The 18,075-nt window shown below is 39.4% G+C and overlaps 1 protein-coding gene across 6 annotated transcripts in view; it reads left to right on the top strand.

The window, feature by feature from the left end:
* The window catches only part of tnr (tenascin R (restrictin, janusin)), a 175,156-nt gene that overhangs the window by 89,886 nt on the left and 67,195 nt on the right, over positions 1-18,075 (top strand). For all 6 annotated transcript variants that reach the window (XM_081597802.1, XM_081597800.1, XM_081597804.1 and 3 more), the window contains 5 exons: positions 10,994-11,108; positions 13,437-13,647; positions 13,792-13,892; positions 14,717-14,879; positions 15,528-16,004. In XM_081597802.1, coding sequence (XP_081453928.1) covers positions 11,031-11,108; positions 13,437-13,647; positions 13,792-13,892; positions 14,717-14,879; positions 15,528-16,004 — 1,030 coding nt within the window. In that variant the 5' untranslated portion in view covers positions 10,994-11,030. The remainder of the gene's footprint in view (positions 1-10,993; positions 11,109-13,436; positions 13,648-13,791; positions 13,893-14,716; positions 14,880-15,527; positions 16,005-18,075) is intronic.

Below are 18,075 nucleotides of genomic sequence, written 5' to 3'. Positions count from 1 at the left end.
TGGATTACTGTCACTTTGTAATTGCACTCTGAGATATAATTCTTTATTCATATCTCCTCTCTTGCCCCTTAATCACATTAAAGATGAAAGATTTTGCCATACCAAGACAGCTCAGGGATAAATGTCATTTAACATAGAAGAATAAGTAAAAAAAAAGACAAGATCAAAGTTTTTTCTACCTGACTTTTAAGCCTTTGGGTTTTTTGTGATTCATTATACAGTCTGCGTTATTTTTTAAAGGAGGTTCTTTAATGCAGGCAGAATAATTTTCACCTTCCTTTGTGACATTACAGAGAAGCACTGATGGTTTTTGTTCTAATATGAACAAGCACTTTTATTTTAGCCTTGGAGGGAGGCGAAGCCATTCAGTTTCTCCCAAGAAATCACCCGTGATTGATGTGACAGCAAACTTTCAACAGGATCTTGAACACCCTGACTTTATATCTCCCCAGGTAATAAAAATGTAGTTGTGAATAAACTAAAAGAGCCATCAGTATCTTACATAAGCCTTCTTTTTGTTCTTTTGTACTTATGACTGAACCCCCCACCCCCGCTGTTCACCTCCAGTTTTGACGAATAGCACAGTCATGCACGCATCAAATCTCTTCATTCATACAATTATTTTTCCATTTAATTATTTTCCATATCTCATGCATTTTTAAATGTATTTTTAAATGTAAAACAAAATGACGTGACGGGGCTTTGAGGCTGCGTAAATCGGAGCATTTGGCTTTATGCTGGCTTGTGTTCTTTTCTGAGGGCATGTGCACTTACTGCTGCAAAAATAAGTATTCAAAGCCAGCTTTTAATGCCTGGAGCATGTTGATTCTCTTGAGCTGAAATGAGTGGGTCTCTTCCTAATTGAGCCTCCATGAAAAACCTCATCTAGCTGTTGGCGATAATGCTTGTGGGCATCAGCCTCTTCCATTATCCAGTTTCATGAGCTTGTGACTTTCAACCTCTTTTAAACTTTTTAGCACTGCCTTCGCAAAAATATGTTTAAGTTGAAAATGAATTTCATGTTTGTTTGTTTTTTATTTGGTCTAATTTAATTTTGTTTATTTAGTTATTTATTAGCATTTTTATAAATGAAAAAACAATCCGTTGTGTGATGATGTGACCATCTAATTTCCCTCCGGACTGTTTGCTTTAACATCTATGTAAATAAATGACCAGTTTGGATTTTAGTCAGATGTTAGATTGCCTATTAGAATAACAAGGTAATCAAAATGTACCAAAACAGGTATGTGAAAGCAAGAGTTGCTGACGAATCAGCTTTCACTTGCTGCTTGTGTCAGGCTTTTTGGTAATATGAGTGATGGGAAAATGCAGGTCACTGGGTTGCATATAACGACCAGTTTTAAAAATGTATGGTGTCGGGTTTTTGTATTAGTAGATAGAATCTCTTAGCAGTCAAATAACAGGTGGGAGAAGAAAACAGATCACAATATCTTGACTGTTATTTTTATTGTTTACATTTTTAACCAATTTTGTTTTGTGTATGCAAGCATGGATTTTCTTATATGAAATGTGAGAAAATATGCCAGATAGTTATACAATTTAGAACAACTAATGATTACTGTAATTTTCAAACTATAAGTCGCTACTTTTTTCCCACGCTTTGAACCATGCTGCTTATATCCCGGTGCGGCTTTTATGTGGATTTTTCTTCAACCACCAGGGGGCTGATTAGCAGGAAGTGAATCGTTGGAAGTCAAAATTGTAAATCAACAGTGGTGGAGAAAGTACTCAAAAAATGTACTTAAGTAAAAGTACAAATACACAGACAAAAATGTACTCAAGTAAAAGTAAAACTACCACATTAGCATTTGTACTTAAGTAAAAGTAAAAAAGTACTGGCTTTTAAAAATACTTAAGTATTAAAAGTAAAAGTGCTTGCTGAATGGATTACCTAATTGCTAATATCATTAAGTGTCCCGATCATATTTAATTTTAATACATTAGAAAACAACCTGCTGAATACTATTAATCAATCATTAATCATTTTGTCTAGATTAATGTCAAGTTGTCAAAACAAAGACATTTTCAATAATGTCAACTTTGTATTAAAAGTGTCATGATTTACTGAATGACGCTTTATGACAACAGTCATAAATATTTATGAAGACTTATTCATGTCCATGACAGATGTTCATGACGGTGTCATGTCAGTCTTATTCACCCGCCTTCAGTAAAGTGTTACCGGCTGGGTTTATGTAGCATTTGATTTTTAACAAAATATTGAATATATATATATACCTGTATTTCATAAAAATAATGGTTGACTTTCGGCATTTATTTTGAAGTATGTTGATCCTGTTTACAACTATAATTTTCATGTTCAAAAGCAATTTTTTTATGTTCCATCTTATAGTAATAACTTAACAAAACTGTTTATTTGACTTCAAAGACTAGAGTCGAGATTGCTTTACATTTAATTTATACATTGAAAATTTGTATAGTAAAATGCAATAAATTAGTTGTGATGTACAGAAGATAAACAATAGCAAGCTCAAGAATATGTTTAGCTCTTAATACATAATAGTAAATGTTAGTTATAAAGACTAGATGACGTCAATTTATGGTCTTAAATTGCAAAATAAAGTCTGCAAATTGATTGTAGAATGGTTTCATTTTTACATCACTTTGCATGAGATACTTTCAAACTAAGTGTTTTGTGTTCTACAACTACATTTCCTGTGGACTTAGAATTTAATTTTGTTTCAAAATTATGTTAATAATATATTAAATACATTAACTGTAATATATTTTACACTATAATTAACATATGGTATAGAATACAGACTTGAATGGTATTTGGAAATGTCCAAGGTTTTTTAAAAAGTTTGTGAATGCATCACAAAAAACAGAGTAAAAAGAGAGAATTTCAGTTTTGGGTTAACAAAATATTGGTAAATTTGACATAAAAAAACTGTTAAAATAAGGAAAATATTTTGATGGAAATTCTGAAAAAAAAAATACAGAAAATGTCCTGTTAATTCTCTGCCATGATATTTTCAGTGTTTTTTACAGAATTTCCATCAGAAGTTTCCCGTAATTTAACAGTATTTTATTTCAAAGTTTTCCATGAAAAAATAGGGAAATATCCTGGTAATTTCTGCCAGTACACTTTCTTGTTTTTTATGGAATTTCAGCAGAATTTTTCCATAATTTAACAGTTTTTTCCCCAATAATTTTACATGAACAAACTGTTAAATTATGGCCCACCACCACTTCAGGTGACATTTCCCATATTCTCAAACTCAAAGCTTGACATGTATGGGGCAACGTGATAGTTCATCTACTGACTGACTACATAAACTAAAAGCTGAATCATAGATATTTTTAATAAGCGTATTTGTGAGCCTCCCTCTTTTTATTAAATTGAAATTAATTTTAGATTTTTGTATGACTTTTTCTCAGATTAACTTAGAAAACGAGTTGTTATTATTACAGGTTAGTTTTCTAAACAACAAAAAAGTATCTGTTAGGGAAGCTCAAAAATGAAAAATTGGACTGATATTGATATCCGATAGTAACACTGCTGTTATGCCAGATTAACCAAAACTTTATTTTGTCAATTTTTTTTATATGATTACTCGATTAATCGTAAGAATAATCGATAGATTACGCGATTACTAAAATATTTGTTTACAATAGCCCTAATTATATAAATAAAATAGGATTTATAGGTGGATCGGGGGGATTAATTCTCTCCTTCGCCCCCTCCTTCTACAGCCAGACCTCCTCCCCCTTCTTGCAATTTGCTGTCCGGCCGCCCCCCCACCCAGCACTCAACGGTACGCTTGACCGGCCCCACCCTCTTTGACCCCTCACATCTACCTCTACATTGAAGGGGGCTAGTGCACCTCTCATGGTACACTAGCCCCCCAATGTCTCTCCTTCACCCCCCCTTCTACAGCCAGACCTCCTCCCCCTTCTTGCAATTCGCCGTCCGGCCCCCCCCCCACCCCCCTCCCCCCCAGCACTAGATGGTATGCTTGACGGGCCCCACCCTCTTCGACTCCTCACATCTACCTCTGCATTGAGGGGGGGGTAGTGCACCTCTCATGGTACACTAGCCCCCCAATGTCTCTCCTTCGCCCCCTCCTTCTGCAGCCAAACCTCCTCCCCCTTCTTGCAATTCTCCGTCCGGCCGCCGCCCCCAGCACTCAATGGTATGATAGACTGGCCCCACCCTCTACGACCCCTCACATCTACCTGTACATTGAAGGGGGGCTAGTGCACCTCTCATGGTACACTAGCCCCCCAATGTCTCTCCTTCGCCCCCTCCTTCTGCAGCCAAACCTCCTACCCCTTCTTGCAATTCGCCGTCCATCCGCCCCCCCAGCACTCAACGGTACGCTAGACCGGCACCACCCTCTTTGACCACTCACATCTACCTCTACATTGAGGGGGGGGCTAGTGTACCTCTCATGTGTCTCTCCTTCGTTCAATCCTTCGCTTCCCCCTCCTCTCTAACGATACGTCAGCCCCCCACCTTCTCTCCTTCTTCTTCGAACCCCTTCTAGCCTCCCAGTGGGCCATCGTTCCCTCGGCCTCCAATTCTGATTCTTCGGGTTAATCTACCCGTCTTTCTCTCACTGTAACAACAGATGACTAATGGTTTCCGGTATTCTCAGGTTGAAAACTTGTAAGCAATCTTTAAGGCCATAATCATCCGCTCTGGTAAGATGCGAAGTTCTTCTGAGGAACAGTTTTGATACTTCTGACAAGGTGTCACTAGGTTGGTGAGATTAGGCATGAGGACTCAGAGGTCTGTCGTGAGTCGGAGACAGGTCCTGACTCAGAGACAGGTCATAACTCTGTGGCAGGTCCCGTCTCAGAGGCAGGTCCCGTCTCAGAGGCAGGTCCCGTCTCAGAGGTAGGTCCCGTCTCAGAGGTCGGTCCCGTCTCAGAGGTCGGTCCTGTCTCAGAGGCAGGTCCCGTCTCAGAGGTCTGTCCCGTCTCAGAGGTCTGTCCAGACGCTGAGGCGGGTCCTGACTCTGAGGCGGATCCTGACTCGGAGACGGGTCCAGGGACGGGTCCTGACTCGGAGACGGGTCCCATCTCAGAGGCAGGTCCCATCTCAGAGGCAGGTCCTGTCTCAGAGGTCGGTCCCGTCTCAGAGGTCGGTCCCGTCTCAGAGGTCGGTCCTGTCTCAGAGGTCGGTCCCGTCTCAGAGTTCTGTCCTGACTCGGTGACAGGCCACGACTCTGAGGCGGGTCCAGACTCTGAGGCGGGTCCAGACGCTGAGGCGGGTCCAGACTCTGAGGCGGGTCCAGACGCTGAGGCGGGTCCAGACTCTGAGGCGGGTCCAGACTCTGGGGCGGGTCCTGACTCTGGGGCGGGTCCTAACTCTGAGGCAGGTCCTGACGCTGAGGCGGGTCCAGACGCTGAGGCGGGTCCAGACTCTGAGACAGATCCTAACTCGGAGATGGGGACGGGTCCTGACTCGGGGATGGGTCCTGACTCTGAGACGGGTCCCGTCTCAGACGTCTGTCCTGACTCGGTGACGGGATCTGACTCTGAGGCGGGTCCTGACTCTGAGTTCGGCCCTGACTCCTCCAAGTCAGTACCAACCTCTGAGTTGACCAAATTTAGAGGCCCAGCTAAGTGTGGACTAAACACAACATTTGATCCATTCTTGGTGGGCTCTTGCCTCTCTTCAGCTGGATTGTCTCCACAACCCGCAGCCTCTTTGATGAGGTCCCATGCCTTTTGGAGAAAGGTGTCTTTGAGATTGATTTTTCTCGGTCGTGCAAGGGTTCTTTTAAAGCATTCCACAACCTTGTGAATCACTATTGGGTTGTTGCTTTTAATCATTTTGAAGAGCAGTTCTCTAACTGCGTCTTCATTGCCCCACAGAAGTTGCAGGATGTCTCGGCAGGCTTTTTTTTCCATTTTGTCATAAAAGACAAAATCTATGTCCTTGACTTCTTTCCATATTTTTGGAGCAAGCTTTCTCTGGACCGGTTCGGTGTCCTTCCTTTTGTAATGCCCATAGCTAGATCTGTAACTGGACTTATAAATCAATCTCCATAGAATATTTTGAACCATAATTCTCCTTTCATCTTCTGTTCCACGTCTGAATCCCATCCTGTTTGCGTCCCTCAAAAATTGTTCAGGGTCCATGGTTGCCTGAGTATAATCTTCACTCAGGCAGTTTTCATCTGCGTACAAGTCTTCAGTTGGAAAAAAGTCTTTCGGATCTTTCTTTTGGTAGACGTGAACATTTTCTCTTTAGGAACAGGATTCTCCAGATGCTTTTTGAATTTTTCCACGATGACTTGGTGTCCTTCTGGGTGTTCCACTAGTGCGATTAAATGCAGTCCACTGGCAAAGTGGAATGCATCTCTCGCAAGACTCTGGAAAATCCTTTCACCAAGTTCTTCTGAAATCTCCGAGAGTACGTTCACATTTATATCTCCAGTTTTTCTCAAAAGCAATTTCAAAATTTTGCTATGTTGTTCCTCAAAGACTTGTCGGACAAGATGCAGAGTTGGTCCATCTGCAGCCTTTTCTATCACTTCCCACAGAAGTTCACTGAGAAAGTTTCTCTTTTTGTAATCTGGGCTTCTTTGACCAGGATGAACTTTGCTGGACAATGTCTTTTTCACTTTCGTCCAACAAGAAACCTTAGGTTTCACATCCATTTCTCTCTCTGGGCTTTCGTCGTTCATCTTTATTGTGCTGAGCTAAAACGTCCAAATGAATCTCGAGTTGACTGACTTGTTAACCGATTTGTGGTAACTGATCAGAGAATTAACTGATCAGTTGGTGATGTCATGGACTCTATGACATCATAAAGTCATCCTCAGAAGGGCCTCATGACACAGACATCATTTGAAGTCATGCTGATGACGTCATTGTAAGCAGCATGGCAACTGTTGCTAAGGGTAAAAATAGCACGCAGTGAGCATGCGCTGTGAAAAAAAAACTTAATCTGTGGGCACTAGATGCATTATTCCCGCAAGTCTGAACTGGCAGTGATTTGTGCAGCTTAACAGGAGGGGCCAGGGAACCATTGGCCCCTCCACTTACCGCCCACCCATTTTTATTTGTTATTTGGGTTCCATCTCCTAACAGGCATAGAGCAAATGTCAGGGGAACCACAACATGACCTGGGCCGGTCTATGAGTCAAACAAACCTCTTGTGATGCCCACTGGTGTGTGAAAAAAAAGTGAAAAAGGAGCATTTAAATGTCTATGGGATAATAATAATAATAATAATAATAATAATAATAATAATAATAATAATAATTTACTTGTTACGATGGGTGCAGTAACGGTGTTTCACCGGTATGTGGTGCATGGGAACTCTGAGCTGCCAGTTGCTCTTAATACATTAGAAATGTGCCATTTTAATGAACAATGCCACAGATAAAGCATATTTTTATTATGTTTACTCTCTGTAACATGGTTTAGACTTAGATATGTGATTCTATGCATCATAATTTCAGGGACGGAAACATCTTGTCTCCTGTCCTAACATAACATGAACTTCACTTTTTTTTTTGCTACTAGTGGCTTTTATTTTTAAAGAAATCCAACAGAAAGGGGATGGAAAGAAGGTGGGTGGGAGAGGACAGGCAACCAAGGAGCCAGTAGCAGAGTTGTAGTCAAGGTCACCGACCCAAGACCAAGTCAAGACCAGCACCCCGCGCTACGTGACACAAAAAAATTAACTTTTACTTATCAAAATTGCTTCTCAAATTGATCTGAAAGATCCACTTTCCCATAAAAAACTAGTTATTAAATACGTAGAGCTTAAATAAATGCAATCAGTAAAGATCTGTCCAGAAGAATCGGATCGTTCCTGAATGTACCAGCGTTGTCCCATATGTGCGACACCTCAGTCAAAACCTCCACACAATAATTCAGCGCATGAGTGACAACTTTTTTTCATCGCAGATGCAACATGTGTGTCTACGTCAGTACAGCTAGCTTTGCTAGCATCACCTCCACAGATCTTACCTTTCTTTAAGCTTTCCTTCCAAATGACGCTAAAAGTTGGATGAAGTCCCCACCGTCTGTGAAAGCGAAGCGCTGCTGATTTTACATGTCGCCATATCTTATGATTTATGCAGCGCTATTATATTACTGATGATTAGACTCGCTCAGAGGAAACCACTGCGCATGTCTGGAGCTTCGCGTGCGAGTAAAGGTGGAGGCGATGGGTGACAACAGACACGTAAGTTACGATATTGCTCGGATTTTAAGGCGCCACCTTAAATCCCTGAACTTCACATTTTAACAGAAAAAAAGAGCAACGCGACTTGGATGTAACGAGTAACGGGACAGTTTTGTAGAAATGTAGTGAAGTAGAAAGTACAGATACTTACTGTAAAATGTAGTGGAGTAAAAGTAGAAAGTACCCATTATTAAATCTACTTAAGTAAAGTACAGATACACAAAAACTCTACTTAAGTACAGTAACAAAGTACTTGTACTTCGTTACTTCCCACCACTGTCAATGAAGAAAGCGCTAAACTTCATTTCGAACAAGCACATGCTGTGGAGAACAGCAAGATGGAGAAATGCTTTCAAACTCATACCCCCTCATCATGGAAACCACATGAAGAAGTTCATATGATACCGCTTTTAAGTTGAAGGCTATTGATCTGGCAGAACAGATCGGCGTGAATGAATCCATGGTTCGGCATTGGCAGATTTATTAAGGGTGGAAAACCGAGAGCGGCGGAGATACCAGCGCCTATAGTGATGTGCGCTCTATAGTCCGGGAAATACGGTAGATTTTTCAAATGAATATGTGCATTAATGTAGTCTGACTTTAATAATTAAAAAATAATAATTCAGTCATAATGACAAGTATTGTGAAAACTTGGCCTGCCTTTATGCTTATTTGGGATTTTGTTATCTTGCCACGTGAAGTTGCCCACCTTGTCATGGATGAATGGATGAATTAAAGATGTAACAAGATGTTCATTCATCTTAACGATCAAAAGAGAAGAACGATAAAATGATATAATTCACAAGTATCAAACACCTTGGTTGCACTTGGTCTTAAAATTCTGTCTTTTGTTTTATACTTCTCAGAGAAAATTTATGATGAACCATTTATTATCTCAGCCTCTCCCAAAGACTGTCTAAAGTAGCTTTTCTGTTAACAGGATGGTTGTAGTTGGTCTTGCTCACCTCATTCCATCATTTACATCCCTGGTGTTTTGCTTGGTGCATTTGACAGATAAATGACTCTTGGGTAGTGAAACATTTCCCATCTCGTGGGCACAGACTATTGGGGCGAAGTCCTTTTCAGCAAGGCCAAAGTCATCTGTAAAACCAGCGGTGTGGTAACATATCAGCTAGATCAGTTATATGTGATTCCTTTGTTTATTTTATTTTTTGCTTGTTTTTATGGAACAAAATATTTAATATTGAGAAAAAAATGTAACAGTTCCTTTGCTGAAATGTAAAGTATGTAGATAGGAAAGCTGAGGCATTACATATGCAATAATGACAAAGAAATTCTTTGAATGACACAATCTTATAAGGATACCTGGCTCTAGCACTGTAAACCTGGCTGTTTCTTATTTATGTGCAAATACATTGAGTCCCGAGCCTGTAAGGCGGGATAAGATGCCTTCCATCTTGCTCTCTCAAAAGGTTCCAGCTGAGAGAAGCAGGCTGCTTTACCAACATGAGTTGCACTGTTGAGATAATAAAAAAGGTTTCTAGAATTCAAATCACAGATCCTCTTATCCACCATTCACACACAGTCATGGCTAATCTGAAGGGAACTGGGAATGAAATTACTTCAAATCTCATTCAAAAACACGATCAAATGTCCTCAATATAAATATTCTGTTTAGTTTGATTGATGCATTTATACTCTAGCGACACAAACCAATCAACTCAAAATGATCACCTTTAAAGTTGTATTCCTGATGGAGGCCCTGAACATGTTTCGTGTTTCTAATTTGCATGTATCTCACTACACCTGGGTAGTAAAACCGAAGTCTATGTCTAATTTGGAGCTTCAGATTTGGCCCTCAAATTACCCAATTTAGGCTTAAGGTAATTTCAAGACTACCTCAAACCTGTTCTAATCCAATTATAGACACCCTGTTAACAATAGCAATATCAATACAATTATAGATGTATCTGAGTAGAAAAACGGTGTAGTTACTACTTTGTAAAGTTATGCCAATGTACATAACTGCATTTATGAATATTGTATATGTTTTATTCAAATAAGTGAGCGCTAAACAAAGATACAAGTTATTAAAAAAAGTGAAATAAAGTCAGGCAAGACTAAAGGTCTATTTTGAGGTTTATGAGTTACGGCCACATTTCACAATCTCTTGCTTAAAATCTATTTACACTGGTTAAAGCTGAAATGAATGATTTTATTCTGAACAGACACTTGTTCAAATTCTACTTAAAATGTATTTGTGAAATGTTAACTTACTTAATTTTTTTTTTAAATGTCATAATTCAATAGACTTGTCAAACTTGGTCGGAAATATTGTACACTCCAAAACTGACAAAAATGTAGGGAAAAGCTGTCATTTTTAGTTTTTAACTTTGCTGCTAAAAGCTACTTATTTCTGACTCCAGAATTTTGCTGTGAACAGAAACTGGATTATAGCGGCATCCTTAAAATGTCATTGGAAATTCAACCACTAGCTTCATCCCATGTCATTCCTAAGTGAAATGATCAAATATTGCTCTGTGAAATATCTTTACAAATTTCTTAGCTGAGTGCTTAATATATATGTTTCATTTTAGTTTTACTTGTAATGTCTTTTTTTTATATAGGACCACGGGCATTTGTTTTTATATTTACAAAGAATAAGCTTTCAGCTCTGCACTTGCACAAAGTTATGAATTTATGTTTCATGGTCTGTACAGTAACAAGTGTATTTATGTACAGACACATAAAGGCCATTGTACTAATTGCTTTCTTTGGAAATGTCATTGAAAATAACGGTTTTTCTTTTTTCTCTTCCTCTGCTCCTTAATATAATAGGTGTGAGTGGAGGACAGCGGTGAAGTGTGTTGCAAGGATGCCAGAATCAAAGCAACTTCATTGGACCACAGAGCTCACAACAATGTTGGCTCTTGCTCTCCTTTTTGCACTACAGGTAAAATTGACTTAGCAGTGTTAAAATGTAAGTGTTACTTTATAATTATTTGTTTTGTATAGATTAAATATATAGTTGGCATAGAAATTCAAACTTTTGACAGCATGTATATTTGCTGGGATTTAAATGTGTTTTTTTTTCATCGCTCCTTTGAAAAGCAGGCATTTCTCAGTTGTTGAACCAGATTTTAGCAATTGGTTTTAACACCATTATATCTGGATAATATGTACCAATTTTAGAGCAACACTTGCGTTCACCCAAATGTCTGCATTTTTTTATGAAGTGTAAACCACATTCCGCATTTATTGTTACAGCCAGGCTACAAAAAAGGGTTCTGTGTTAAATTGGTCTGTGTGCAGCCCAGATCTGTCAAAATTGTTAAATACAGTCCTTAAATGTGCTGCTAAAATGGTTTGCATGCGATTACCGAGAAAATTTCTACATGTTTCCACAACTGATGGTGTAAATAAGTCAATAGGATTCAAGAACCGCATTACTGCTTTGCTCGATGGTTATAAAGCTACAATTCAAGCACAGTGTGTCAAGTAGGAACATCTTTTAGTGCAGAGGATGTTTCGTATGAATTTACTTTTATCGAGGCAAACAAAAATATGTAGTTGGCAACTGCAGTGCATATAAGTGGGGGAAGCTCACAAGTAAATTGTTTGGATTGCTCTTTGGTTGGCAATACATTTTCAGCTTCAAATGCACTTCAGTTTGAAAAGACATGAAAGGGTTTATGTTTTGTTCATTTGGACCACAAATAATAAAAAATCTTTTCATTCATAGGTGGAAAAAAAAGGGAAAAAAGCTTTTGATTCGAGCTTCAAAGCTTTCAAATGGCTATCATTCTGAAATCAAGCTGCAACGACATGTGGAGTTATTCAAATCTTGACATATCTGTCATTAGCTGCTAATGCTGCATGTTGGTGTACTGAATATGCTCAGTTCTCTGACAGAAAAAATGGAGCAATTCTTCAATCTTTTATATATATATTGTATTGTATTGTATTTCCGGCTCTATCAATACAGGATTGCCAGCCCAATTAAGGTGTTTAAAGCCGCAGTTGTCAGTTTTGTCTGCCGTATGGCACTTCCCAGCCTCCATGAGACACTGAGAGAGCTCTCACAGACGAGTGGGGGTCCAAGCTTTTAATACTGGCCTAAACAGATAGTCGAGAAGCAGCCAAGGGGACCATAATAACTCTGGAGAAACAGCTGAGATCCACAGCTTAGGTGGAAAAATTTGATGACAGACCGGTTAGTCATGCAGTCCAGAAATATGACCCTTTTGGTAGAGTGTCATGGAGAGAACCAATTCTTCTTGCCATCTTTCATTTATCATAAAAGTTCAGCTATCAAACATGTGGAATTTGTTTTTGATAAGGTGCAACCAAAACACATTATCAACAGGCTGAAGCTGAGGACAGAGGCTTAGCATCTGGCACACTGTAATCCCCCCCCCCCCCCCCACCCCCCGCAAAAAAACCCACAAAAACAAAGAAACTCAGCTATGGTCACTTTTACAGTAAAAATCTTTCGACCACAGCTGCCAAGCGTCTAAATTAGAGACACTTCTTTTTTTACATTGCAGGGTTGCAACCAAAAACATGCAACCTGATCTCCGATCACGGTATTTAAAATCAGACTTTAATCTAATTTGTAATTGATGGTAAGATTTAAGATTTGTTGTTCATATGTGTTATTCATCCACGAGCCTAAAAAAAGGTTGGACAAAAATCTCAGTCTCCTTAAAGTTGGTGAAGTTGGTGAAGAAGACGTATGTACCCCAAGTGACTCTCAGCTGTAGTTTCTTGAAAATATGGTTCTACAAAGAGTTGATCCCCAGATGTCCTTAATGAACATTACCATCACATTTTTCAGAGATTAAATACTTTTTAACGCCAATTAATTTAAATCGCAATATGGAAAGGTTAAATGGGATACTAAGTTACTTTTGCAGATATATATGATTACTTCTATATGATGGGATCTTGCTTCTTATGTAATGCATTTTACTTTGACAGTCAGAAAACCTAGCTTTTAAATGCAGAGCTGTCACCACTGCTTTTTGGAGATTACCGTTTCTCTATTTGAAAATAGTTTTGTCAGTGTTACAGCCAGAAAACACCATTTTTCAGATTTTGCGTTTTATTGCCGCCTTGTTTGTTATACCCCTGGGCTCTTTTCTTTGTCGTTACTCCATCATTTTGTAAATGCACTGTCATATGAAGGACAAAAAAAAAAAAGAGAGAGAGAACAAACCTGAATCCCCTGAGTCCACAAAACGTGTAATGTTTTTTTGTTTCATGTTGTCTCTCGCTCCAGGGTGCTGCACACGCTGCTCCATCAGGAGACAACAAGCTGGTTCGAACCACCAGAGTGAGGAGGCAGATCCCAGAGGGGGATCAGTTTCCCTCTGCTTCCTCAGTCAACCAGACACTACGAGAGCAGCCTCTTGTCTTTAACCACGTGTACAACATTAACGTGCCGATGGAGTCTCTGTGCTCCATCGACCTGGATGCATCTGTGGCCCCAGGTGACCCTCTCATCCTTCTGATCAGCTGGATATTGTGAAGGGTCAATTTGGAGAAATCGTCTAGACATTTTAGAAGCATGCACAGCATAGTTTTTTGTTTTTTTTTATTTAAAACTTTTAAGACGTGTTCTTTGAATTGTGCAGATTCTCACGCTGAGTTGGGATCCAGACCTCCAGCTGAGGGTCCAGGGGAGCCAGCGGGGCCAACAGAATACACGGAGCAGACGCTTGATGCAGAGAGTCAGGTGGCTTTTCTGAACATTATTTTGCACTATTACTTTCAGTAATTTCACATGATGAGTTATTTAGAGACGAGTGTTGTTTTCACCCAAATTAAAATCAATCACTTTTTATAGCCTTTGCTGTTCAATTGGGTTCAGTGCAGGGAGTCTGTTTGGATTTCTCATGTCTGTTTGCTCTTATTACACAACAATAAAAAAACAATGTGTGTATTACTGACAGAAATTCAAGCAATCTTTCTAAAATTATAAAAATAAAACAGCCTCTTGTCTGGAGCCTGGGCGGTTTGAACAATCAGTGTCCTGCCTTAGCTAGCATTTAAGTTACAGATATCTTCTGCCACTTTCCTTCCTGACCTGTCCCCTCCTCTTGTCCTAAGTGGAATTAACAAAATGCAACTGCATAGCATTTTTTTTTATTAGTCTGCATTGCTTCATGTATATTTTGCACCTTGTCTGAAAGTATTGATGGTGGGGAGAAACCTTACAGTTAGCTAAAACTAAAAAAAAATACATTGTAAAACTGTATGTGGACTGTTGCATATAAAATTCACTCACAGTAAACATTGTGCTTGACCAAAGAAAGCAGGGCAGTTGCAGGTCTTTCACTTTATGTATGTGTGTCTGATGGGTAAGATAAGACTCAAGAAATAGTCTGCAACAGGGAGCCCAACATTTCTCGTATGCTGATCATAATCTTATACTTAACCAGGAGTCTAAAACCTTAATTCTTCAAACATGAACAAACTCAAGAGGACATTCAAAATAGATGATTTTATTGCCTTGTCCAATGCTGTGAAATTCAAACCAAACTGTTGCTCCTTGCCTAGGTGACGTTTACACACCGCATCAACATACCAAAAGCAGCGTGCAGTTGTCCAGCGATAACCACAATCCAGCAACTGGCCACCAGAGTGGAGATGCTGGAGAGAGAGGTGTCCATGCTCAGAGCTCAGTGTGGATCTGGATGCTGTGGGGAAGGCTCTGCCATGGGTGAGTTCTGTCGCTTCCTGACGACAACGTATTTAAATAAAGATTCCGGTTTTTTTTAGTGTTCTTTATGTAGAAAGAAAGAAAAATTGAACAGATTAACAAAAACAGACAGACAGACAAACAAGTATGCCAAGCAGAAAACACAAGGCACAGACAACACGACGTTATTGATTCTGATTGGCATTTTCTTTTTACCTGCTCCGTGGAGAAAGGGTGTAGAGAAACCTCTGATAATTCTCCCATCCATGTTACGAGAAGACCAGCGTGGACAGAGCCACGGAATAAATGACGGTTAAAGTATCTGCTCCAATGACACCATCACCCATTTCAAATACTCTCTGAAAACGCTCCATCTCCATGGTGAGAAAATGATTTTCTCTAGCAGTCATGATCAGAATCAGAAAGAGGATGACACACGCAGCCGAGGAGGATGGCTGCTGGAATAATCTAATTGAAGCAACTGTACATTTATATGTCCTGACAACAGTTTTCTAGTCTGTTTGCAGTTGTCTTATTAAACACAAAGTCTTTGACTTTGAAAGGAATTTAACAAATTTCATTCAACATGTAATGTTTTCTTTCTTGCTTGAAGACGGTATCAAACTGGAGCCATTGTGTAAAGCAGACTGTGTCCACTTTTCATCTTAGGTCGTCTGGACTTTGTCCCAGGTTGCAGCGGCCACGGGAGCTTCAGCTTTGATCTGTGTGGCTGCATCTGTGAGGAAGGCTGGGGCGGCAAAAACTGCTCCGAGCCTCGTTGCCCAAATGACTGCTCCGGTCAGGGGGTGTGCATCGAAGGGGAGTGTGTGTGTGATCGGGACTTTGGAGGCGACAACTGTTCAGAGCCACGATGCCCCTCCGACTGCTCAGGCAGAGGCCTGTGTATCGATGGTGAATGCGTGTGCGAGGAGTCCTTCACAGGCGAAGACTGCATGGTCGGACGGTGTCTCAACGACTGCTCAGATCAGGGGTTGTGTGTCAACGGGACGTGCCAGTGCCGCCCCGGCTATGTGGGAGAAGACTGTTCATTGGTCTACTGCGCCAACAACTGCAGCAAGAAGGGAGTCTGCAAGGAGGGTTTCTGTGTCTGCCAGGATGGCTTTGCTGGAGATGATTGTAACTCAGGTAAGCTAATTTTTTATTTATGTTTTTACCCTAAGAAGTATTTTGGCATATGTGATTAAACCATGTGAAGCAAAAAAATTCCCTCAAAAAAGTTGTTCTTCATTAATGAAGATCTGAAAGATTAAATGCTTGAGGACAGAAACACTATTTAAAAAAACACACACACACAAGCTTACATCACACAAGAGCTGCAGGAAACCAGATATCTGTGTTTCTGACATTTTTATTTAATTGTTTTGACTATGATTTTCTGACACTGTGAGAACAGGGCGTGGTTGTAATCCTGAGAGCTGTGATCGTGAAAGCGGATTCAAAGTGCAACAGAATCCCCCATGGTTTTTTGTTGCAGTTATCCCTTTCAGTATAATCATTTGAAGATTCTGGTGAAAATCTCAGCACTCTGATTAAATCAGTGTTAGATTTGTTGTTGAATGCTTTACAGATGATTATTTGTAAAAAATTATTGAAAAGATGAAAAATTTTTTTACAGAAACAAACACTTCTATGGTTGTTGAGGAGTCCAAACCTTTTCAGCCCTAGTTTTTTAAAACATTTTCTATGTGCACAAAGTATTAAGACTTTATATGCCTAAATATACCAGGTTTTACCATGAGTGTTTAGTTTTTCTTTAGTTGGAGTTGTCAAGAAGGCAAAAGAAGCAATATAAAACTACTTCTTTTGTTATACGTGAAGTCAGTGACTGAAGCTAACAGGTGTTTAAGCTAGCTTTCCTTACTGACGTGGCTTCACTAATCATTTGTCATTTTAAATATAACTGGCTAGAAAACCAGTAGATATCATACTAGAGTTGGTGACCAATGAAAAAAGGAAAACTAACTTGAAAAGTCTCACAATTTAAAGAGATTAATTTAACATAAAAAATGTTTTGAATTGATACCATGTGTATCGATTTGGACAGCAGTCAAGAATAGTTTTTAAAGATCTGAGTCCAGGGGCCATGATTTTTAGTCATGTAATACGAGAGTCTTCTCAAGGTTCCAGTGTTCTGAATAATGCAGCTTTTGTTCTTTTAAATGAGCTCTTACATTTAGCCTCACTATTACTGCACAAAGTAACATCTATTCAGATCACGTTGCACTGGAAAAAATAGCAGTTTCAATTACCTTGAATGAATGAATGAATTTGGCTTTTTCTCATGTTGTTATTTAAATTTACAGTGTAAGTAGAATTTTATTTCTTAAACTCTAATCGTTTTTGTGACTATAAGAGATTTGAAGCTCTTAACATGCCTCTAGTTAAAAAAACAACAAAAAAACAAATATGTGCATGAACATCTATTGAATTAATTTCTCAGAAAAACGGAGAAAAAAAAACCCTTGCTGTGTTTTGTGTTCAACACAGATTCCGCAAGCTTGAGGTGGAAAAATTACAGGCTTCAGCTCCACCATTGTTAGCATACATGCAGGGCTGTAAAATAAACCTTTTTGTGCTGCAAATGCAAGTAGTGGGGGTGCATGACTTGCTGGACAGCAGAAGGTCTAACGATGTTCATTTGTCAAAAGTCACATTCATCTGGGGAGCCAACTGTCACATTAACTGCAGCTGAGACAGTTTCTGAGCTGTGCTTGCCTTTGTTCAAAGCTGGGCCTCAGTGCCAAAATATCACATCCTCCTCTGCCATTTGAGTTACCTGTCAACAACATGATGGATGGGGACAGATAGGGGAGCAAGCGATAAAAAAATCAGGAAGGGAAAATGGTATTTCTAAGGCTGATTCATCCATTCCATTTCCCCTTATTTAATATCTATACCAAGTGAGAGGGACAGATTGCTTATTTATTTATTTTTTTTTGTAATTAGCCACTGCTTGTAGGGGTGAGTTTGTTGAATACAAAACGTGGCAGTTCAATAACCAGAGGAGCACAGGGTGACAGGCTTAAGTGTTTCATGTTATCAGGAACCGAAGAGAAACGGCAGGCATTTTTTCTTCCTTCAATTATGGTGGCCTATATTCTCTCAGTATGTGAAATAATGGAGACTGTTGAATTTAAATTGGATCTTTTTAGTCATGGGGTCAGAAACTGCACATATATTTTTATGTGAAAATTCT

Source organism: Poecilia reticulata, chromosome 17 (assembly GCF_904066995.2).
Source record: "Poecilia reticulata chromosome 17, P_reticulata-male-v2, whole genome shotgun sequence".
Taxonomy (NCBI): Eukaryota; Metazoa; Chordata; class Actinopteri; order Cyprinodontiformes; family Poeciliidae; genus Poecilia; species Poecilia reticulata.
This window is presented reverse-complemented; position numbering and strand designations above follow the sequence as displayed.